Genomic DNA, 23,444 nt, shown 5'->3' on the forward strand with positions numbered 1-23,444 from the left:
GTCCTACCTTCCAGAGCAGCAGAAAACAAGCACGCTCCATCTCCCATTTGACAGCCCTTCAGATATTTGAAGATGGCTATCATATCATCTCTCGGTCGTCTCTTATCCAGGCTAATCATACCCAGCTGCCTCAACCGTTCCTCACAAGACTTGGTTTCCACAATCCCTCATCGACACAACAACAACAACACACGCACGCAAGAGAACCTGGGACCAAGGATGGTTTATTGTCGATAACCAGGCAGAAACAGAACTCGGTGGCGCCTTATTTAGCGAACCTGAAGAAAAACATCGTCCCTGGCTGCCCTCAGCGAAATGCAGTCTTCCTTCCAAACTCCTTCCTGGTCCGTGCCCCTTGCCAAGGGCTGGTTTGTGAACTCTGGTGCCATCCCTTGGGAGATTCTGGGTGGGTTCATGCTTTTGTGCTGGCATCTCCGAGGGCACCTGTGCCAGGCAGGGAGGTCACGCCCCGGCCCACCTCCCACAGAGAGAGCTGTCCCAGCCACCCGGCCCATTGGGGACAGCCAACGTTGCCCAATTGGTAGGAGTCGTCTCAGTCCCAGCCGGAGCGGAACGCCCTCATTGGCTCAGGCTACGGCAGAAGGCGGAGCTACTGCGGACTAGCAGAAAGGGGCTTGATGTCGCGGGTCTTCATGTAGGAGAGGAGCTGCTCGGGGATTTCAGCCAGGACGTCCTTTGCCAGGCGTGCCATGCTCAACACGTGGTTCCCAGAATGGTCCACGTAATCCCGGAATGGCACAAACTGGGCGGAAAGAGAGAGAAGGGGGTAGGTGCTTGGCCAGATCCCGCCCCCCCAAAACCCCACCACCACCCTTTGGCATCGCTGATCCATCCATGCTCTCTGGAAAAGAGTTACCTGCACAATGTCTCTCTCAGCATAGCGCCCCCTGGAGGAGACTCGCACTTCATCTCCGTCCAGCTCTTCCATAGCTGAGGATCACACAAGAATGAATTACTGCTAAGATTCGTTGCCATCCTCCTGGGGTTGCTGCCCAAGTACAGGGCACCTACGAAAGCCCCTCTTCCCTGCATGCAACCCAGCTCCACAAGGCCCGAGTCATCGGCCTTGCAGTGTGGCCTTCGGTGGTGGCCCTCTCTCCGCTTTGTGCTTTGGCTCACAGGCGCGTGCGAAGTGCCGAAGCATAGCAAGCCACCGAATTTGTCGTCGTGTCACCCTGTCGGACCGGGTTGGTCCAAGTCCACCCAACACAATTCCCATTGTTGGCCCATCACGCATCTGGGATCAGGGCAACACTTACCCAGAAAATCAGCCGGCCCTACTCCCACGATGATGATAGACATTGGCAAAGACGAGGCCTGTGGGGAGAACCGCATTGTCTGAGATGCATCCCACATGCATAGCTGTCAACTTTCCCCTTTTTGAAAGGGAAACCCTATTCGGAATAAGGGAATTTCCCTTTAAAAAAGGGAAACGTTGACAGCTACGCCCACATGGTGTTTAGCCTTGCAGATCCAGATCAAGGCCACAAGGAGCCCTGGGCTAATCTAAATCCACACATTTGCAGCTGTGTATGCACACGCAGGTGGTGCTGTGGGTTAAACCACAGAGCCTAGGACTTGCCGATCAGAAGGTTGGCGGTTCGAATCCCCGCGGCGGGCTGAGCTCTGCTTGCTCTGTCCCTGCTCCTGCCAACCTAGCAGTTTGAAAGCATGTCAAAGTGCAAGTAGATAAATAGGTACCGCTCCGGGGGGAAGGTAAACGGCGTTTCTGTGCGCTGCTCTGGTTCGCCAGAAGCAGCTTAGTCATGCTGGCCACATGACCCGGAAGCTGTACGCCGGCTCCCTCGGCCAATAAAGCGAGATGAGTGCCGCAACCCCAGAGCCGGTCACGACTGGACCTAATGGTCAGGGGTTCCTTTACCTTTACCTTTATGCACACATGCAAAAACATGTTATGTACAACAGCAATGCACAGTGGACATTGCTAAGTATCTTGGCTGCAAAGCTGTTTATCCCTCAGCACAGCAGGGCTGTGCTGGGACCTCTCAGCCTCATTCTGACAGCGGTTAATGTCCGCACCATTGCTTATGTAAAGAAGGCCTTTCTATGGGGTTTTAGTGGTGGGCAGTGAGGAACCCTGTGTGGACCGCTTTATTGCAAATTCAATCGAGAAGGCGGTGAGGGCAGGTGGAGACCACCGGTTTCTTCAAGAAGGCGCTTAAGGTGACATTGGGAGCTGCTGGTGACCAGCTTTCATGCCTCCCCTTAAGTCTTGAGGGTGTTCCTTTTCTTCCCCACCCCTCTCCCAGCATGGAAAGGGAGAGTTTGGACTCACGCTGACAATGGCTTCCTTGGTTTGCAGCATGTCAGAGATGACTCCGTCCGTGATGATGAGCAGGACGTAATATTGGGACCCGTCGGTCTCCTGGGCCGCCAACCTGGGGAAGAGGGAGAGTCGAGAGGACCAAGACATGCCTTGCTTCTTCACCGCTTCCCACTACACTATGGAGCTCTGCCCGCCAAACAAACAGAGCTCTCAGCCGGAGAGTTGAAACAGAGGGCATTATTATTACAGTGGTACTTCAGGTTACAGATGCTTCCGGCTACAGACTCCGCTAACCCAGAAATAGTACCTCGGGTTAAGAACTTTGCTTCAGGATGAGAACAGAAATCGTGCTCCGGCTGCACAGCAGCAGCAGGAGGCCCCATTAGCTAAAGTGGTGCTTCAGGTTAAGAACAGTTTCAGGTTAAGAACGGACCTCCAGAACGAATTAAGTTCTTAACCCGAGGTACCACTGTATTATTATTATTATTATTATTATTATTATTATTATTATTATTATTACAGTGGTACCTCGGGTTACATATGCTTCAGGTTACATATGCTTCAGGTTACAGACTCCGCTAACCCAGAAATAGTGCTTCAGGTTAAGAACTTTGCTTCAGGATGAGAACAGAAATTGTGCTGTGGCAGCACGACAGCAGCAGGAAGTCCCATTAGCTAAAGTGGTGCTTCAGGTTAAGAACAGTTTCAGGTTAAATATGGACCTCCGGAACGAATTAAGTACTTAACCCGAGGTACCACTGTATACCCCGCCCATCTGGCTGGGTTTCTCCAACTACTCTGGTCAGCTTGCAGCATATCTAAAAACATAATTAAAAACATCAAACATTATAAACCTCCCGATACAGGGCTGCCTTTACATGTCTTCTAAAAGTTGCGTAATTCCTTATCCCCCTGACATCTGAAGCGAGGGTGTTCCACAGGGAGGGCGCCACTACCGAGAAGGTTTGGGTTGGCGGTTCCTCCACCTTTCTCTACCGCTGTCCTCACCTGGTTCAAATCGCGCTGCTCGGATCGGCCGGGCAATGGGGGATGTTCAGGTGCCACTGAAAACATGCAAGCCCTGGAGCCAGACTGGGCTCCTTTGAAGGCAGAGGTGACTTTGGTCTGGGTGTTGCAACAACTGTGTCTTGGAAAGACCAACTCAGAGATGTTCTGCCCCCAGCCCAATGCAAGGCTCCCGAGAGGAAGGAGGGCAGGACCTTGTTCGGCGTGCGATGCTTTTCCAGTGTCCACTTACCGTGCCACCTGGTTGATGACTGGCGCAAAGTTGGTGGGTCCGTATAGCTGCACTGTGCGTAAGCTGTGGAAATAAGATTCCAGCACTCCCTCAATGCCCTCGCAGCTGGGGTTGTCTGGGTTGTGATTCTAAGGAAAGAACAGTGCCGTTTAGCAAACTCGACAGATCTTATAGGAAGGGAGGTACATGGATATTTTTTGCCAAAATAACCCCAACAACAGGCAGTAACAGGTGAACCCAAAGCCGAGATCTGCTGGTGGATCTCTGGTTCAGCCACCCAGTTCCTACCACCGCTGGGCTATACCAGTGTGGCTCCCTAATCCTGGCTTAGCTAGAGCTAAGACCAGTGGACGTTAAGGGAGGATATTAATAGACAAGATGTTAAATTGTTTTTATATGCAACAACAGCGGCAAGAGTATTGTTGGCCCAGAAATGGAAGCAAGAAGAAATACCGACGAAAGAAGAATGGCAGACAAAATTAATGGACTACGCAGAATTGGATAAAATGACAGGAAGGATTCGAAACCTGCGGGACCAGAGATTTACAGAAGATTGGAAGAAATATACAAATTATCTGAAGAGCAACTGTAGGACTACAAGAAGTTTCGTAAGGAGAAATATATGAAACATTGCAAAGAAGAGAGTCATAAATTATGATATTTAAATGTAATAGTGAAAGTAAGAAATGTAAATTAAGTGAAGAGATTGGAAAATTTTCATATGTGATTGATGGAAGTTAAAAAAATTGTATAAGATATAAAAGTATCTTTAATAATTGTTGAAAATGATATGTTAATATATATATAGAGAGAGAGAGAGACCAGTGGACCTTACGCCAGCATAAGCCCTGAAAAGCGGGGAGTGGCAGGGATTGGACCAGGCAGGGGGAACTTAGGCTGGACCCTAACTCTGAGCTTGTCCACACTTCTGCTGGTTCCGTGCCTAGAAAGTGCCTTCTGGGCACGAGTCCGAGTGGATTTACGTTTGCCCTGCAGCTTTCCCCCGGGAGAACACTCTATTTACCGCTGAATCAGAACAAATGGCAAACCGCTGGTTTTCCCAAGGAGAGCGTCAGGGCAAAGGGAGGTGTGGATGAGCCCCTTTTCAGCTTGGAAACTAACCTAATGGAACTAATGCTTGCCAAAAGGATGGCATTCAAAACTCTTATTTCAAAGGCTTGCTTTCCCTCTACTGGGCTTAGGACAGCTCAGCCGGCAGCAATCCCAGCTCCAGAGTTTGGATGGGGTGTGCTTTATTGAAGGCAGTGCAAATTGGGCTCACTTCCCTATTTAGGATGTGTGATTCCGCCCCCCCCCCCAGTCCTTAGCAGATAATTCCTTGCCAGGTGTGAAACAAGGCTTTCTTTCACCCGGGTTAAAGACCCAGTTTGGCGCCCCTGCCACACACAGGCTGGGAGCCTCAATGGTGGAGGCTTCACCCAGGGCAAAATACCTGGCTAGCTCGCCTGTAGCTATGGCTGTCCTTGTGCATTTAAGAAGTATTTGGAGGCATGAGGAATAGAGACTTCATGGGCATGTAACAAATTAAAGCTCCCTTCCCCCCCTCCCCACAATCCAGTTTTTGTGCTGTTCTGCAGAAGCTCGGTCACACACATTTGTAGATACCTGTGGCATGTTTCATATTGCAAGTACTAAAAGCCATAGAAAACAGGCGGTGAGCAAAACAATATTAAGGATCCTTCCACCACTACTAAACTTTTAGAAAGAGGGGGATTGAGGAACCTCTGCTGGAAGATAAACCCTGAGCTGGAAGATCTGACCCACTAACCACAGAACAGTGAGCAAGGGGCTTCATTTATTTGGTGGAGAGGGACATGCGTCTATTCTGCACAATCCAGAGATAAAACTTGGCGTTGGAAACAGGTTAGAGGCCTGAGCCCTGGAGTTCTGGCACAAACTCATCGCTGCATCCCATCATCTGTGCTACTCTTGAAAAGGAAATGCAGCACCGACCAGTAACTGGAGCGAAGGAGAAGGAAAATGAAGCCAAGAGTTGGATGTGAGCAGTTGGGTAACTATGGATGCAGGTTAGGCAATTCATGTCATAATACAAATGGAGATAAAAAGTGGGTTTTTTAAAAAGCTGGTTTGATGGATATCAACATCTCTTACAAGGCTGCCTGCCGGTTTGTTGTTGAGTTGTAACATGCTTGTTATTTACAGCAGGGCCAAGGCTTCTGCAGTGGCTCAGAAGCGGAGTGTGTTGTGTGTCGCAGTGAACGTAGTTATTGGCAACAACCTTGAATCTTCTTACTCTGGCAGATCCACCAGGTGTCATTACAGAGAGCAAGCAGTAAGACTTGACTACATGCTCTGAATTTCTTTTTGGGGTCTATGTAATGGTAGTTCGCTAACTCCCCCTGCCCCACTGCAAAGTTCCTAGGGTGAGATGTATTGGCAAACCATGTACTTAACCATGGTGCCGCCATCACTGATTTATCAAATTATTTGACAACATTTATATACTGTTTGAATGTACAAAAAAAAACCAAGGAGGGGAAAAAACAGCACCAAAACCCAAACACTTCTAAGTGGTTTTCAACAATATGAAATAAAACATCAAAATGATCCATACAAAATGGTTGTTGCTGTTGTTGATGGCATCCATCTTGGGAGACAATGGAGGTTCGTTCTCAAAACCAGTACCGTATTAGGAAAGTCAGGGGCCAAGCTGTTCTGAGAACGGCTTCTTTGACTAGCATATTTTAAAGGGAAAACTATATATTATGAAAATCCGGAGTCCCAGGCTGGTAAATCTGGCTCTGGTTAAGACAGTCTTGATCTCCGTTGTCAGGGGGAAAAGAAAAGCACAAAACTAGGTACAAATGACTTGACTGTTCCAAAGCCTTTCCACAAACTACCTCAACATGGTCCATGGAGCTCAGCTTGTGAACCTCTGGGGTATACAATGATCCAGGTAAGGTAAAGGTAAAGGGACCCCTGACCATTAGGTCCAGTCGTGACTGACTCTGGGGTTGCGGTGCTCATCTCGCTTTGTTGGCCGAGGGAGCCGGCATACAGCTTCTGGGTCATGTGGCGAACCAGAGCAGCACACGGAAACACCATTTACCTTCCCGCTGGAGTGGTACCTATTTATCTACTTGCACTTTGACGTGCTTTTGAACTGCTAGGTTGGCAGGGACCGAGCAACGGGAGCTCACCCCGGCGCAGGGATTCGAACCGCCGACCTTCTGATCGGCAAATCCTAGGCTCTGTGGTTTAACCCACAGAGATTTCCCTAAAACCCGACTCCACAGGTATGCAAAAAAACTGCCTCATCAGTCAGGACAATGATCCCTCTAGCCCAGTTTTGCCCTTCCTGACTTGGCAGTATGTTTGCTCCTCCAGATGCGAGCAAATGGAGACACCAGGGATTGAATCTGGGGCTATACACACAGCAGGGCCCTCCCATCATTGCAACTGGGGGGGGGGGTTCCCACCTACCAAAGGGAACTGGTGGGACACCTTGCCGTCCGGCGGGACTTTGGCTCCGAAGCCGTAGGCAGGGAAAAGCTTGTCGCTGTCGTAGTCCTGGATGATTTCTCCAACGGCCTTCAGAGCCATGGCGTAGGAGCTGAGCTGGTAGGGGCTCATGTAATGGAGGGAGGTGGGCTGGGAGGGAATCCCTGTGAAAAGGCATTTGGTCAGCCTCCAGAATCCCACAACCCCATTCCCCCAGCAATACAGCCCCACGGCTTCCCACAGGCCATACACACAGCATTCGGAAACCCATATCAAAAAGCCAGCAATCCTCCGCCATCTTGGCTTGGCTTGGCTCTCTCCCTCCTCTGGGAATTCAAAGAACCTTGGGTAGTTCTTCATACTTTCCTTCTTCTCCTCAAAGGCAACTTGACTGGCCTAATAAGGTAAAGGTAAAGGGACCCCTGACCATTAGGTCCAGTCGTGACCGACTCTGGGGTTGCAGCGCTCATCTTGCTTTATTGGCCGAGGGAGCCAGCATACAGCTTCTGGGTCATGTGGCCAGCATGACTAAGCCACTTCTGGCGATCCAGAGCAGCGCACGGAAACACCTTTTACCTTCCCTCCAGAGTGGTACCTATTTATCTACTTGCACTTCAACATGCTTTCAAACTGCTAGGTTGGCAGGAGCAGGGACCGAGCAACGGGAGCTCACCCTTTCACGGGGATTCGAACCACCAACCTTCTGATCGGCAAGTCCTAAGCTCTGTGGTTTAACCCACAGCGCCACCCGCATCCCAGTACTTGACCTAATACTTCCACTTCCACTTCTCCCACAGGTGAATTCCCCTCTTCCTTGACTCCTCAGCCACTGGGACAATGGTATTTCTCTCCCCTCACCCTGTCCTGCGACCAATTCTGGTATGGAAGTGTGGAAGTTCTTTGCGGGAGGATTCCCACAGCCCCACATTTGAGAGTGGGGGCAGGCAACCCCACAGAGGTGGAAGGTTAAAGATCTGCCTTTAACCCAAGGGTCCTCGGCTGCCTGGTTACCGGCAGCTAAACTCTCCCTCTGTTCCCATAGCGACTCATGGCTGTGCTGCACTCACCGTTGGAGGCGGTGAAATCAATGGCGACGGTGAAATTCAGCTGTGTCCTAAGGGGTGGGATGGAGGAGAGAGAGAAATGGATGCTGCCATTCTTGTGAGCCCCCCAAAACACCCTTAGCTGTGTTCTTCCTCATAGGTTAATCCCACCAGCACCCTTCGGTCTCCTGCCGGTACCCCAAAAGCAGAGCCCCAACCTCAAAGGTCTCTGCCAGACCTCAGGCATGTCATCCTCTCAATGCTTCACGCATTTGTCTTGTTCTGCCTTCCTGCCTAGTCTCCTCCTGGGCAATACCCGAGAAGCTGTGAAGGCTGGCGTTGGTGCTTCAAGCTCTAAACAACTCAGAGACCAAATATCTGAAGCCTCCTTCCCTACAGATCCTCTCAGGTGCTGAGATTGGCCCTGCTGGTAGTTCCTCTACCATCAGAGTCTTAGGCGTGGGAGTGGTGACCTGCGAGAGGGCCTTCTCCATGGTGGCCCCTAAGCTGTGGAACTCCCCGCAGAAGTGTGTCTGCACCTTCTTTATACAGCTTTCGGAGGATGCTGAAGACGAACCTCTTTACCCTGGCTTTTGAAACTTGAGGTGTGTAATTTTGGAATATATTTTTAGGATATATATTTCTGCAATGGTAAGTTGTTTTAAATAACTAATAATAATAATAATTTCATTATTTATACCCTGCCCATCTGGCTGGGTTTCTCCGAATAAGAAGAATAAGTGATAAAACATCAAACATTAAAAACTTCCCTGAACAGGGCTGCCTTCAGATGTCTTCTAAAAGTCAGATAGTTGTTTATTTCCTTGACATCTGATGGGAGGGTGTTCCACAGAGCGGGCGCCACTACCGAGAAGGCCCTCTGCCTGGTTCCCTGTAACTTCGCTTCTCGCAGTGAGGGAACTGCCAGAAGGTCCTCAGAGCTGGACCTCAGTGTCCAGGCCGAATGATAGGTGTGGAGATGCTCCTTCAGGTATACTGGGCTGAGGCTGTTTAGGGCTTTAAAGGTCAGCACCAACACTTTGAATTGTGCTTGGAAACGTACTGGGAGCCGATGTAGGTCTTTCAGGACTTAATATCATATTGCAAAGTGGCACTTCAGTGTTGTAACCCACCCTGGGACCTTAGGGTGAAAGATGGGCATTCCATCCATCAATAACAGGGCAGCCAGCCCCTGGCCCTCCAGAGTCAGGGCCCTAGGAGGCACCCCAGCTTTTCAACCAACGCACCCGCCTCGAATGTAGTCGACAAAGGTGTATTCCGACTGCACTGCGAAGGACAGCAGCGTTACCTACCGGAAACAGAGAGACAGGCAGAAAAAACAACAACATGTGAAACACATGTAGTCAGAGAGGCAACTTGGAGGCTAAAGGAGCTTCTAGACTGTTGCTATTTTAGGAGTGGGATATGATCACATGCTGGCAAATTCAGGTTGCAGAATTACGGTTGACCTTGCACAACAAGCTTGCTTCCCCCCTAAAAGATTGAGGGGATTTGTGATAGGGAAAGTGAAGAGGAAACGCACCAGAAAAATTTGTGGGATTGCCCTTGCATGCCTAAACTCCCCACTGCGTTCAGCTCACGAGTCCTGCCCCTGGAAGCCCACAGAAGGGTATCTGCCAGCTCAGCGGGGCATTCCACCCCTCTCCGCCCCTCCCAAAATGGCTTGGGAAGGTCAGGGGAACCCCCAGAACAGCCTGAGGGACGAGGGGAGGGATCATTCCATCCGGCAACCTGAAAAGCTTGCACGGGCAGAAAATTCGCCATAGTGCTGAGCTGAATTTCTCCCCATGTGTTTTCAATGCATGGCGTGTGACACGGTTCACCCAATGAGCAACTGTGCAAACCGCTTTTGGAAATGTAAATAGGAAGTTGGTGATGGGGTGTGTGGATCTGGACCCTGGGGGGAGGGGAAAGAGAGCTTTAAACCTCTGCCCACTCCGTCCTGATCCAGATCAGCTTCCCCTGTGACCGGAAGGAAGGACTGGTGGTACCGGTGGGAATTTTTGTCCCGCTTCCCAAAATAACACAGGAATCTTAGCAACCCACTCCAGTTCACCAGATCATCTATGCTCTGCGGCAGGTTAGGGTACCTACACTCCTCTAGATGCTGATGGACTCAAAGTCCCATCATCCCTGATCCACAGTGGTTGAGGACTGATGGGAGTTGTAGTCCAGCAACATCTGGAAAGCCATGAGATTTTCTATCCCCCGTCTTACAGGTTCAAGCCAAACCCTTCAGCAACTGCAGCTGGTGCTTAGCAATTCAAGATGGGGGGAGAGGAAAAGAACATAACATGCCCCATACTTACTGTCCCAGAGTTAACGTATTTTTTCTTCTTGCATTTCTTCCTAGGATTAGAAACCTGGGGTTGAAACAGAAGAACAAGGAAAGGTGACTCTGTTGTCAACTCTCCAGCCACCATTTTGTCTCCCAGCATCCGTCACCAAAGTTGTATCCTTTGCAACCATTATACTTCATATTTGTGGCCATTATCATAACCTCAACTGAGCAGCTACACAGATTGTGGAATTTTAAGGATCAATCAAACAGTCCGGAAAGCCAAATCCAATCCCTTATACAAAGTAAAAAGTTATCCATCTTTTCTTTTCTCAACCATCTTGGACACTATACAGTGGTATCTCAGGTTAAGAACTTAATTTGTTCTGGAGGTCTGTTCTTAAACTGAAACTGATCTTAACCTGAGGTACCACTTTGTCTAATGGGGCCTCCCGCCACCGCCGCGCGATTTCTGTTCTCATCCTGAAGCAAAGTTCTTAACCCGAGGTACTATTTCTGGGTTAGCGGAGTCTGTAACCTGAAGCGTCTGTAACCTGAAGCATCTGTAACTTGAGGTACCACTGTAATCACCAGGTGAGGTCTTGCGGATGGTCCTGCCACTGGGGGCTGCTTGGTTGATGATTAACTGCGACAGGGCCTTTTTAGTGGTGGCTCCCCGGTTGTGGAATGCCCTCCCTAGTGAGGTGTGCGTGTCTCCATCATTATTAACTTGCATGAAGAACTTGAAAGTATTCCTGTTCCCCCCATGATCGTTGGATAGAATGGTGTTTATAAGTGCAGTTTCTGACAATGTTTTTAACTGAAACGGCTTTTAGATATTTTTAAATGCAAATTGCTTTTAGTGTGTTTTAGCAGTTTCAGAATATTGCTGCTCCATTTTTATTTTTAAATGGTGCATTTGCTTGCCACCCTGGGATCTGTGGGGAGGAAAGGCGGGATGCCAATCACTGTTGGCATCCATCTGTCTCGAGAGAGACAGCGGACGGCACCTCCAAGGGTGAACTGCTGCATTAGCGTTATAAATTCAATAAACAGCAGCAATAATAAGTAATTTCAGACTAGCAATCACCAACTGACATTCTGTAATCTTGCCCCTGGTTTCATTCTGTCTAACTCGTGGGTAGGCAGACTAAGGCCTGGGGACCAGATCCGGCCCAATATCCTTCTAAATCTGGCTCACGGACGTGTTTTTACATGAATAGAATGTGTCCTTTTATTTAAAATGCATCTCTGGGTTATTTGTGGGGCCTGCCTGGTGTTTTTACATGAGTAGAATGTGTGCTTTTATTTTATTTTATTTTATTTATTTTATTAAAGATTTTCTTGATTTACAAAAGTGTGTGCAATGTCTCTCTTGTATTTTTTTCCATGTAACATTTTTACAAATCAGTTTCATTTGTCGAGACATTAGGAAGAAAAGGGGGAAAGAGGTGGAGGGGGGGAAAGATGGGTGGGGGTGGGGTCGGGTGGCGATGTTTCTATTTTACTTACTATATGTAGGGCTTGGTGTCAGCGTTGCTTGTGCAGGTTCTTTGCTGTTCACTTGTGTTCCTTTGGTGGTGAGAGAGGTTGGGGTTGGCCTAGGGTGTGGGTGTTCATTTGTGGTTGGCTGTGGTGAACTTTGTTTTCATGTGTGAGTGGGGTGGGTGGGTGTTTTGGGTCAGCTTTTATTTAAAATGCATCTCTGGGTTATTTGTGGGGCATAGGAATCTGTTCATTTTCCCCCTCCAAAATATAGTCCGGCCCCCCACAAGGCCTGAGGGACAGTGGACCGTCCCCCTGCTGAAAAAGTTTGTTGACCCCTGGTCTAACTTTTTCCGGCTTGTGCAAGCGGATTGCTTGCTTGCACGCTCTTCAGTGCTGCTGAGCCGCCACTTTTCAGTTGGAAAAAGAGCTCAAATGAAGGTCCAACACAGCACAGTACAGTCGTACCTCAGGTTACATACGCTTCAGGTTACCGACTCCGCTAACCTAGAAATAGTGCTTCAGGTTAAGAACTTTGCTTCAGGATGAGAACAGAAATCGTGCTCCAGCAGTGCGGTGGCAGCAGGAGGCCCCATTAGCTAAAGTGGTGCTTCAGGTTAAGAACAGTTTCAGGTTAAGTACGGACCTCCGGAACGAATTAAGTACTTAACCTGAGGTACCACTGTATAGAGATACATTATCCAGCAATATCCAGAAGGCTGCTGGTTCAATCCCTGGTATCTCCAGGTACGGATGGGAAGATCCTCTGCCTCAAACCCTGGAGTGCCACTGCCAATCAATGTAGACAATTCTGAATGCTGTGGGCCAATGGCCTCAGTCATAGAATCATAGAGTTGGAAGGGACCCCAAGAGTCATCTAGTTCAACCCCCTGCAATGCAGGAATAAGTAAGTACAGTGGTACCTTGGTTCTCAAATGCCTTGGTACTCAAACAACTTGGAGCCCAAACACTGCAAACCCAGAAGTAAGTGTTCCGGATTGCGAATGTTTTCCGGAAGCCGAACGTGCTCCGTTTTGAGTGTGACGTTTCCAATTTGAGCGCCACACTTCTGCTGAGGTCCATCTGCTTTTGCTATTTCTTTTGTGTTTTTGCAGCTTTTTTGTTTTGACTGTGTGGAACCCATTTCAACTACTGATTGACTGTGTGACTGCAGCACATTGTTTATTGCTTTCATTTTATGGATCAACGGTCTCGTTAGATAGTAAAATTCATGTTAAATTGCTGTTTTAGGGGTTGTTTTGAAAAGTCTGGAACGGATTAATTCGTACAGTGGACGCTCAGGTTGCGAACGTGATCCGTGCGGGAGGCATGTTTGCAACCCACAGTGTTCGCAACCCGCAGCGCCGCATCTGCGCATGCGCGGGTTGCGATTCGGCGCTTCTGCGCATGCACAAAGCGTGATTTAGCACTTCTACGCATGCGTGACCACAGAAACCCAGAAGTAACCCGTTCCGGTACTTCTGGGTTCCGGTGAGTCCATAACCCGAAAAACCGTAACCTGAAGAGTGACTAGTGGGGTGCCACAGGGTTCTGTCTTGGGCCTGGTCTTATTCAACATCTTTATCAACGACTTGGATGATGGACTCAAGGGCATCCTGATCAAATTTGCAGATGACACCAAACTGGGAGGGGTGGCTAACACCCCAGAGGACAGGATCACACTTCAAAACGACCTTGACAGATTAGAGAACTGGGCCAAAACAAACAAGATGAATTTTAACAGGGAGAAATGTAAAGTATTGCACTTGGGCAAAAAAAATGAGAGGCACAAATACAAGATGGGTGACACCTGGCTTGAGAGCAGTACATGTGAAAAGGATCTAGGAGTCTTGGTTGACCACAAACTTGACATGAGCCAACAGTGTGACGCGGCAGCTAAAAAAGCCAATGCAATTCTGGGCTGCATCAATAGGAGTATAGCATCTAGATCAAGGGAAGTAATAGTGCCACTGTATTCTGCTCTGGTCAGACCTCACCTGGAGTACTGTGTCCAGTTCTGGGCACCACAGTTCAAGAAGGACACTGACAAACTGGAACGTGTCCAGAGGAGGGCAACCAAAATGGTCAAAGGCCTGGAAACGATGCCTTATGAGGAACGGCTAAGGGAGCTGGGCATGTTTAGCCTGGAGAAGAGGAGGTTAAGGGGTGATATGATAGCCATGTTCAAATATATAAAAGGATGTCACATAGAGGAGGGAGAAAGGTTGTTTTCTGCTGCTCCAGAGAAGCGGACACGGAGCAATGGATCCAAACTACAAGAAAGAAGATTCCACCTAAACATTAGGAAGAACTTCCTGACAGTAAGAGCTGTTTGACAGTGGAATTTGCTGCCAAGGAGTGTGGTGGAGTCTCCTTCTTTGGAGGTCTTTAAGCAGAGGCTTGACAACCATATGTCAGGAGTGCTCTGATGGTGTTTCCTGCTTGGCAGGGGGTTGGACTAGATGGCCCTTGTGGTCTCTTCCAACTCTATGATTCTGTGATTCTATCTGTAACCCGAGGTATGACTGTACCATTGTATAAGGCAGCCTTCTACGTTCTTAATAACTGCTCATCTAAGTTGGCTGTGAGTCCTGGAAGACGTGCTCCTGGCTTACGGGCCTTTTCCCACCTGGCCTGGGAGCGCAGGGTCCTGATTGACTCCAGCTACCAAAGCTGAACCTGCTGAAGAGGACAGAGTCTCTCTTGGTTGCCTTTTGGTGCAGACCCAGCTCATATAGCATGAGCATCCACAGCCCCCTCCATGAACCACCATTGGCAGGATTTGCAGCTACAGCAGCAGATATGTTGTGTGCTTATGAGAATATTATATTCTTTTGCTAGTTATGCTGTTTCATATTTGACTTCACTTAATGATGCTTTCTTTTGGAAATGTTTAAGATAATTCTTTTGTTAACTTTGCTCTGCTAAACGTGCGTTCTGCAGTAGTGTTTTTTTAAAAAACCGTTTAGGATAATATTTTAGTTTCCTGTTAATTATGTTTGAATGAATGTTAATTGTATTTAAATGTATACTTTGTATTCGGCTTTCTTCGGTAAGGTTTTATTCTGGATTGTTTTATTTGCTGTTTTAATGTAGGTTGTAAACTGCTTTGAGATTTTCTCCCCTTAAAAATATAAAGTAGTATGGAAGTGAAATGAAAAGTGGAAGAAGAAGAAGAAGAAGATCTGTCCCCATGATCAATATTTTTCCATAATTTCTATTCAAAAATTAGTCCTGTCTAGCAACAGGAAACTTTAGTAAGAAGCAGGGTAGATGATGGGTGTTGCAATGGTTTCTTTGAGAGATGGAGAGATGGGATGATGAGGCCCAAAGGAAGGATGTCAGTTCCAAACTAGATGGCTGGGATAGAAGCAACTGGGGTATGGCTCAAAGTTTGCTTGTAGTTTCACTTAAAGCAGGCATAGGCAGCCTCGGCCCTCCAGATGTTTTTTGGGACTACAATTCCCATCATCCCTGACCACTGGTCCTGTTAGCTAGGGATCATGGGAGTTGTAGTCCCAAAACACCTGAAGTTGCCTATGCCTGACTTAAGGGAAAGGAAACGTGTTTTTCCGGGTTGCCCAAGAGGTTCTGAACATCACATCTCTTTGAGGATCTTGCACGTAAAGCGATCTATAACTCAAAATCAAATCAAACCTTTATTGCTTATTCAAGAGCTATTGCCAAATCAAATAATAATAATAACATCACTCAAAATATAATGAAAACAGAGTAAGAAGAGTGCAGTGTCTGTTGCAGCATCTGATCCTATGCGGTATCCTGTATCTTTTGCAAGGAGAACAACTACAGAACTTTTGCTGTAGCTCTCACTACCAAAAAAAACAAACCAAAAACAAAAAAGGCTCCTGCTCATTTACAATTCGACCCAACACTTTAGCAACAGAGTCGACAGTCCCCTTCCTGCCTGACATCCTTCATCCACCTTCATTATTCTAAATCATGCTGGCAATCAATCATAGGGGATTTGGTTCATTCCTTTTTAATAGACAAAGCCACTACTAGAAATCCAGATAACTCAAAAGTGATCCTGTGGGTCTGGTTTGCCAGCAAAAGAACAAGAGAGAGAGATGAGACCAGCACATCCTCTCAGATCCAGTCACCTTTCTGCTGCAACTGTTTTTTGCTTTAAATTCCTGTCTAGGGCAATTATCCAGATTGCAGCGCAATACTGATTGTAATGCATTTCCTTCTGGGGGGCCGGCCGGCAGCTTCCTCGAGCATCCTGACCCTCTTCTGTTTGTGTGGCAAAATACACCGGGTGACCCCAGACTAGGGCTAGGAATACAGGCAGACGCCCCACTCAGCTACCATTTTAAGAATGCTACATGAGGCAGGGTGATGGGGCTAAATCTGGCGAGAGTCAGGGGCGGGCCTTGTGGAGTTCATGAAGGGTCTCCTCCATGCGCCCTGTGCCCATACTTTTTGTCGCAGTAACGGAGTGGGCACCACAAATATATCCGTTGGCCATTTCAGATTGCCACAAGCTACTGCCCTGCAAATAGTTTATATGCAGAAATAGTTCCAGATGCTGGGGCCCTGATTCAAGGAAAGACGCACTCCAGCCTGGCTCCCCCACAAGTCACTAGCCAGCCCACCTTATCTTGCCTGGGCCAGAACGGTTCCACAGAGATCCCTCTGTGGGCAGGATTATGCACGCGCATGAGTGTGTGTGCCCGTGATTTCCAGCATTTGCGCATGCGCAGATGTGATTTCCAGTGCTGCGGAAGTGAGTCCCTGCGCTACAACACACCGGTTTAGCACAGCACAAGAGCAGGCAGCTCAGTTCACAGGGTTGTTGCGAGGATAAAATGAGAAAGAGAACTGTTAAGTTATGGGTGAACATATCAGACGACACAGCGATTCTTCAAACAGCTCTTGTTTATTCACAGGCCAGAACAGAACTGAACTGAAGGGTTCAGCCAGCCTGCTTATATAGAGCTCCACTAGAACGCAACAGTAACCACTTTCTGTAACTATCCAATCACTGAACGTCACTTTCAGTCCCCTATTTGCATATGTGGACCTGAGTGAAAACTATCTACAGTATCCCCCTGCTGGCCCAGGGTGAGAATATCAGTACTAAACAGGAACCGTGTAGATCACCTTGAGCTCCTTATAGAGGAAGGGTGGGATAGGAAATAAATAAACAAAACACGCTGACGGTCAGTTGCTCTCCAGGGAAATCTTTTTCAGCCATTGTCTGGAGATGCCAGAATTGAATCTGGGACCTTTTGCATTCAAAGCTGATGCTCTGCCAGCTGAGCTATGGCTTTCCCCCAACCAGGTGCCCTCCAGATGTTTTGGACTACATCTCCCATCATCCCCGACCATTGGCCATTTTGGCTGGGGCTGATGGGAGATGGAGCCCAACAAAATTGGGAGAGTGCCAGGGATTAGGATGGGCAGGTGGCATTTTGGGGTGGGGAGCAGCAGCTGTGGGGGAAATTCTTTCCTTCACACATTCATATACAGTCAGACTTTGGATCCCTAACACCTTGGTACTTGGATGTTTTGGCTTCCGAATGCTGCAAACCTGGAAGTGAGTGTTTGCAAATGTTCTTTGGAACCTGGATGTCCAATGGGACTTCCGCTGCTTCCGATTGGCTGCAGGACCTTCCTGCAGCCAATCAGAAGCCGCACTTTGGTTTCCGAACGTTTTGGAAGTCGAACGGACTTCCGGAACGGATTCCGTTCGACTTCCAAGGTACGACTGTATATTATTGAACACAATGGTAACTTTTTTAGCATATACCGTGCAACGTGGCTGCATGCTAAAGATATTATCCAAAGCAACTCTGAGCATGAGCAGAGTCTGCCTGCCAAGGCATCCCAAAGAAATCTTGTTTGGTATCTGTTATGTACTGAAGTTCTCACCCTGGGCCAGCAGGGGGATACTGTAGATAGTTTTCACTCAGGTCTACATATGCAAATAAGGGATTGAAAGTGACGTTCAGTGATTGGATAGTTACAGAAAATGGTTACTGTTGCATTGTAGTGGATCTCTATATAAGCAGGCTGGCTGAACCCTTCAGTTCTGTTCTGTTTTGGCCTGTGAATAATCAAGAGCTGTTTGAAGAATCACTGTGTCGTCTGATATGTTCACCCACAACTTAACACTGGCAACGAGGATGGGACCGAACACACAACTTAACAGTACCCCACCTCCTGGCTCCAATTTCGCCAGCCCCTAATGCTCCCCCTATTTCTCATAACGCCGCAAGCTGAAGTTCGCTGTGAGAAGATTCAGGATGATTATTTATTCCCTCTGACAGATCAGAGATGCTGGATTTTATTAAACTGCAGGCGCAGACTGTGCAACATCACCCAAAGTGGTAATAATACTTATTGAGACAGCATCATCTAGGGTGGGTATGTACATGGTTTGTTCTCAATACAAAACAGTTAGGGCGGGGGAGGAATAATGGGAATTGAGTTATTGGAAACCATTAAGCAATGGCTAGGGAGTAATGACTGGGTTGCCAACTGGCCAGAAAAGAAAAGAAACATCTAAGAGCTCAGGGGTAAAGCACCTGCGTTGCACACAGAACTTCCCAGGTTTGATTCCCTGCATCTCCATGCATGGCTGGGAGTGTCTGCACCTTTAACACCAGAGAGCTGCTGCCAGTCAGTGTAGACAGTATTGAGCTAGATTGAAGGACCAACGGTCTGACTCAATACAAGTCAGCTTCCAAATGCAGTCCAGTCTGCTCCTAAGAACGTGCTTTATACCGGGTCAGACTATCTGTCTACCTAGCCCAATACTGTCTACTTGGATGGCAGCAGCTCTCCAGGGTTCTTTCCTATTGCCTGCTGTAGTTGCCAAGGGTTAAACCTGGCGCCTTATGCATGACAAGTATGTGCTCTGACTCTCAGCTGCGGCCCCTCTTCTGCCTTCAGCTGATCAGCCGGATCCGGCCCAATCGCCTTCTAAATCTGGCCTGCGGACGGTCCGGGAATCAGTGTGTTTTTACATGAGTAGAATGTGTCCTTTTATTTAAAATGCATCTCTGGGTTATTTGTGGGGCCTGCCTGGTGTTTTTACATGAGTAGAATGTGTGCTTTTATTTAAAATGCATCTCTGGGTTATTTGTATGGCATAGGAATTCATTCATTTCCCCCCTCCAAAATGTAGTCCGCCCCCCCACAAGGTCTGAGGGACAGTGGACCGGCCCCCTGCTGAAAAGGTTTGCTGACCCCTGGCCAAAGCTTATCACCTATTAATTGTTGTGGATCAAATCACCATTAAAGGGACAGTGACAGGAGCCAGTTCAAAATCTGGCAACTAAGGCTGAGCACCACCTATTCCTTTAAAACACATTCAGAGTATGTTTCATCCCTCAAAGAATTCTGGGCCCTGTAGTTTACTCCTCACAGAGTTACAATTCCCAGCAAGCCTTAGCAAACTACAGGGCCCAGAATTCTTTGAGGGAAAGAGTGTGTTTTAAAGGTATAGTGTGTACACAGCCTGAAAAAGTCCACAGTCCACAGTGGAAACCGAGTCCAGACCATGGCCTTCATTCTTTTGAGCTTTCCCCCCATACCAATCAGGACTAGAAACATGAAGTTTTTACAAAAAACACCATTCACAGCTCTTACAAGTCTGGTACATTCACCGGATTCCACTCTAGAAACACAATCTGTTGGTTCAAGTTACAACTCTAGCTATGCAAAAAAACAACAACCCACAAAAACTAGCGTTGCTCAGTGTTAAGTATTTAAGTTGAAAGAAGCTTACCTCATAGACGGTGAACTGGTTCTGGGCCCGAGAGAGCTCTCTGTAGCTTGTGGCAAACTCCCCGATAAAATCATGGCTGTTGGGCCGAAGAGGAAGAAGCAGTTCAGCCAATTGGTTCTGGCGCACTCTTACACTCATGTCAGAGCTCAGCTATTTAAACATACCTGCTTAAAGGCACCCCCGTGTTAAAACAGCCACGCTGGCTGTCAATTCAAGCACCCCATTCGAGGTGCTCAAGTTAGTGTGCAAAGCCCTAAATGACCCAGGTTCCAAACACCTAGAAGTCTGTCTCCTCTCCTACAGACCCTCTTGGGTGCCAAGATGGGCAGAGGGAGTCCTATTGGTAGTTCCTCCACTTTCAGAAGCTTGAGGTGGGGTAATCTTGGAGAGGGCATTCGCTGTAGTAGCCCCTAAGTGGTGGAGCTTCCATCCCACAGATGCTATATCCTGGCATCTTTATTATACAGCTTCCCCTGTGATTGCTGAATATGCATCTCTTTGTCCTGGCTTTTGACCCATGAGGTGCGTATTTTGGGGAGCCACCTAAAAACTGAAACTGAAAGCGGGTGGCGCTGTGGGTTAAACTACAGAGCCTAGGATTTGCTGATCAGAAGGTCGGTGGTTTGAATCCCTGCGACGGGATGAGCTCCCGTTGCTCGGTCCCTGCTCCTGCCAACCTAGCAGTTTGAAAGCACGTCAAAGTGCAAGTAGATAAATAGGTAGCACTCTGGCGGGAAGGTAAATGGCGTTTCCACGCGCTGCTCTGGTTCGCCAGAAGCGGCTTAGTCATGCTGGCCACATGACCCGGAAGCTGTACACCGGCTCCCTCAGCCAATAAAGCGAGATGAGCGCCGCAACCCCAGTGTTGGTCACGGGGTCCCTTTACCTTTATATTGTGTTTCAATGTTGAGTTTAAATGCTGAAACGTGCCCTTGGACCTTAGGCTGAAGGATGGGTAGTAGTAGTAGTAGTAGTAGTAGTAGTAGTAGTAATAATAATAATAATAATAATAATAATAATAATAATAATAATAATTCCAGAACACCAAGCATCGAGCTCCTACTCCCCAAGGCAATCTCAGCTACGTCACCCATTCCAGTTCTCACCAGATCCTCTTTGCTCTACTAGAAGAGTGGTATATCTATGAGCCTTGAATCTCAGGGTTGTGGGTTCGTGCCCTGTGCTGGGCAAAAATATTCCTGCATTGCAGGGGGTTGGACTAGATGACCTGTGTGGTCCCTTCCAGCGCTATGATTCTGTGAAAGGCTGCTAGACTTCAGCTGCCATCTCAGGCCCAGACAAAATGGCCATGTTGGCTGGGGTTGATGAGATCTGGTAGTCTAGCAGCAGCAGCAGGCCACAGGTTCTGCACCCCTGCTTCATAGATCTACATATACACCAGAACAACCTTGGCCAACTTAGTGCCCTCCAGGCTGCAGCAGATTGAGATGGTAAAATGTACCAGTCCAGAAAGCAGGCGGGGAAGGAGATAACTGTTTCTGAATGCTCTCCTGCATTCAGAAACAGAAACCTGCAAGCAGGGAATTAATCACAGCAGGGAGTGTGCTGAGCTAAAACCTCTCTCTCTCTCCTTTCTTTCTTTCTCTCTCCCCACAAACTGCAGGTTCCTTTCAGGGGAGCATTAGAAATGGTATCTCCCACCTGCAGCCGGAAGTGGTACAGTTCACTCTGCCACATTTCTCATGCATGGATCTTGGCCCTATTCAGAAAGAAAACAGAGGCTGTGATATTATTTTTTTTGTAAAGAACTGCGCAAAACGGTAGCGCTGAAAGCACTTTCGGGTCGAATGTTTTTGAAAGGGCCTTGGAAGCCGGGAAGGGGAAGAGCAGAAATATTTCTGCAAACAGGAGCAGAGAGGGTGCTCTCAGGGAGCCCTAACGCAGAGGCAGATCCCTCTGTTGCTTCAGGGCAACTCTGCTTTTCTGGCACTAGTGCTCTGAAGTGCTCTGTTCCTTTATTCTATTTGCACAGTGCTTTCCTCACTAGCTTGTAAACCGTTTAGGCCTGTGTGCCTATTTGCTAATAATGTCGTATTTGCTACATTAGATGTCCTGGGATGGTTTTCCCTTAGCTCTGGCCAAGTCTTCCTTGCTACTTCCAGCCTCAGTTCAACACAGAACAACTCGATTACTTTGAAAATGGTGTTGTTTGGGATTTTTCTTCTCCTGCTTTATTTTTATTATTAAAGTCAGAGTTCATCAACCTGGACTGTGACTCTCTTAACCCCCCAGCCAGCATGTGGGGCTGGTGAGAATTATAGCCCCGAACATCCAGAGGGCACTGGGTTGGCAGAGGCTAATTCTAGCCTAAATAGCTGCAGTCCTATACCCCCGTAACTCGGGAGTAAACCCTGATATATTTCCAGGCAATGATTCTTCAACAATAACTTTGTTGGACTGGTCATGCTGTTTGGATGCCTGATTACCGTCTTCCCAACAACTACTCTATTCCGAACTTAAAAATGGAAAGTGTAATGCTGGTGGTCAACAAAAGAAGTTTAAAGACTCAAGGCAAATCTAAAAAAAAAAAAGTAGTATAAACACTGACAACTGGGAAACACTTGTCTGTGAGTGCTCCAATTGGAGAACAGCCTTTACCAAATGTGTCATGGACTTTGAAGATGCTCAAACTCAGGATGAAAGAGGGAAGGCATGCTTGGCAAACCCTCACCATGATCAACTCCCGCCTGGAAACCTATGTCCCCGCTGTGGAAGGACATGTGGATCCAGAATTGGCCTCCACAGTCACTTACAGACTCACTGTTAAGACCGTGTTGCTCACTGTTAAGACAATCTTACTCGACTACGAGTGATCGCCAAAGAAGAAGAAAGAAACTATTTCCAAGTAAATGTGCACTACGAAATCGCACATGTATGTGATTTATATCCTGATTTGAGTGACTGATCCTCAAAGTGACCCATAGGTTGGTTCTCCCACAGAACTGGAGAATGTTCTAGAAACTATGCAGACCCCACCACCTCCTCACCTGCCATCCCGGTCCCAGTCAAAGACGTCAATCTTCACCGTCCTGGAATGCAAGTGACAAACCAAGGCTGAAAGAAATATTACGGTTCTGAGAAGGTCCCCGACTTGCGGGGCTTGTGTGTGCGAAACACTTTCTCCCAACCTCTGATCTGTTTGGGTGCTCTGTGAGGGCTTTTGTCAGAAATACTCAACCCTTGGAGCTAGCCCTGATGCCATACACAGGAACACAGACCACTGCCTTAACCCAACAATACTGCATGTAGCTTAGTATTGTCTACAGTAGTGGACAGAATCTCTCTTTAGAATTACAGGCCGGGGTCTCTGCCATCCCTATGTGGAGATTCTGAAGTGTGCCTTTTTCTCCTGTTTGTCAAGATACCTGATAATGGTTGCTGATTGCAGGGCCATTCCTTTGAAGTGGTAAAAATACCCTAGTTTCTGAAACCATTGTCACAGACCTGCCCACCCTCCTCCTATTCATACACAAAATATGCTCTTTCAACAGGATTTGAAAGATTTGTAAGTGAAAAGAAAGGTTGAAAAAGGGTCCCCCCCCCGCCCCCTCAAGGCACATCCTTCTACCTCAGAGGAAATATTTGGGGTCACTAAGACAGCCAAGATGGCTTCAGGATTGTTCCATGTGCTAAAACATAGTGCCTTTTTGTTTCCAGGGAATACAGTGGTACTTCAGTTGTCGAACATACAGTGGTACCTCGGGTTAAGTACTTAATTCGTTCCGGAGGTCCGTTCTTAACCTGAAACTGTTCTTAACCACTTTAGCTAATGGGGCCTCCTGCTGCTGCCG

The 23,444-nt window shown here is 47.8% G+C and overlaps 1 protein-coding gene across 3 annotated transcripts in view; it reads right to left on the reverse strand.

Annotated features, from left to right (window-relative positions):
- Positions 1-206: 206 nt before the first annotated feature.
- The window catches only part of CPNE9 (copine family member 9), a 57,405-nt gene continuing 34,167 nt past the window's right edge, over positions 207-23,444 (reverse strand). For 2 of the 3 annotated variants that reach the window (XM_053378475.1, XM_053378474.1), the window contains 11 exons: positions 22,641-22,682; positions 19,633-19,708; positions 10,423-10,476; positions 9,340-9,401; positions 8,117-8,163; positions 7,032-7,213; positions 3,567-3,694; positions 2,318-2,420; positions 1,281-1,338; positions 878-951; positions 207-763 (listed from right to left, as the gene is read on the reverse strand). In XM_053378475.1, the coding sequence (XP_053234450.1) occupies positions 611-763; positions 878-951; positions 1,281-1,338; positions 2,318-2,420; positions 3,567-3,694; positions 7,032-7,213; positions 8,117-8,163; positions 9,340-9,401; positions 10,423-10,476; positions 19,633-19,708; positions 22,641-22,682 (979 nt within the window). In that variant the 3' untranslated portion in view covers positions 207-610. Of the gene's footprint in view, positions 764-877; positions 952-1,280; positions 1,339-2,317; positions 2,421-3,566; positions 3,695-7,031; positions 7,214-8,116; positions 8,164-9,339; positions 9,402-10,422; positions 10,477-19,632; positions 19,709-21,294; positions 21,929-22,640; positions 22,683-23,444 lie in introns of those variants that run through there. The other variant, XM_053378476.1, reaches the window with a different exon arrangement.

The sequence above is a fragment of the Podarcis raffonei genome, chromosome 2 (assembly GCF_027172205.1).
Source record: "Podarcis raffonei isolate rPodRaf1 chromosome 2, rPodRaf1.pri, whole genome shotgun sequence".
NCBI lineage: Eukaryota > Metazoa > Chordata > Lepidosauria > Squamata > Lacertidae > Podarcis > Podarcis raffonei.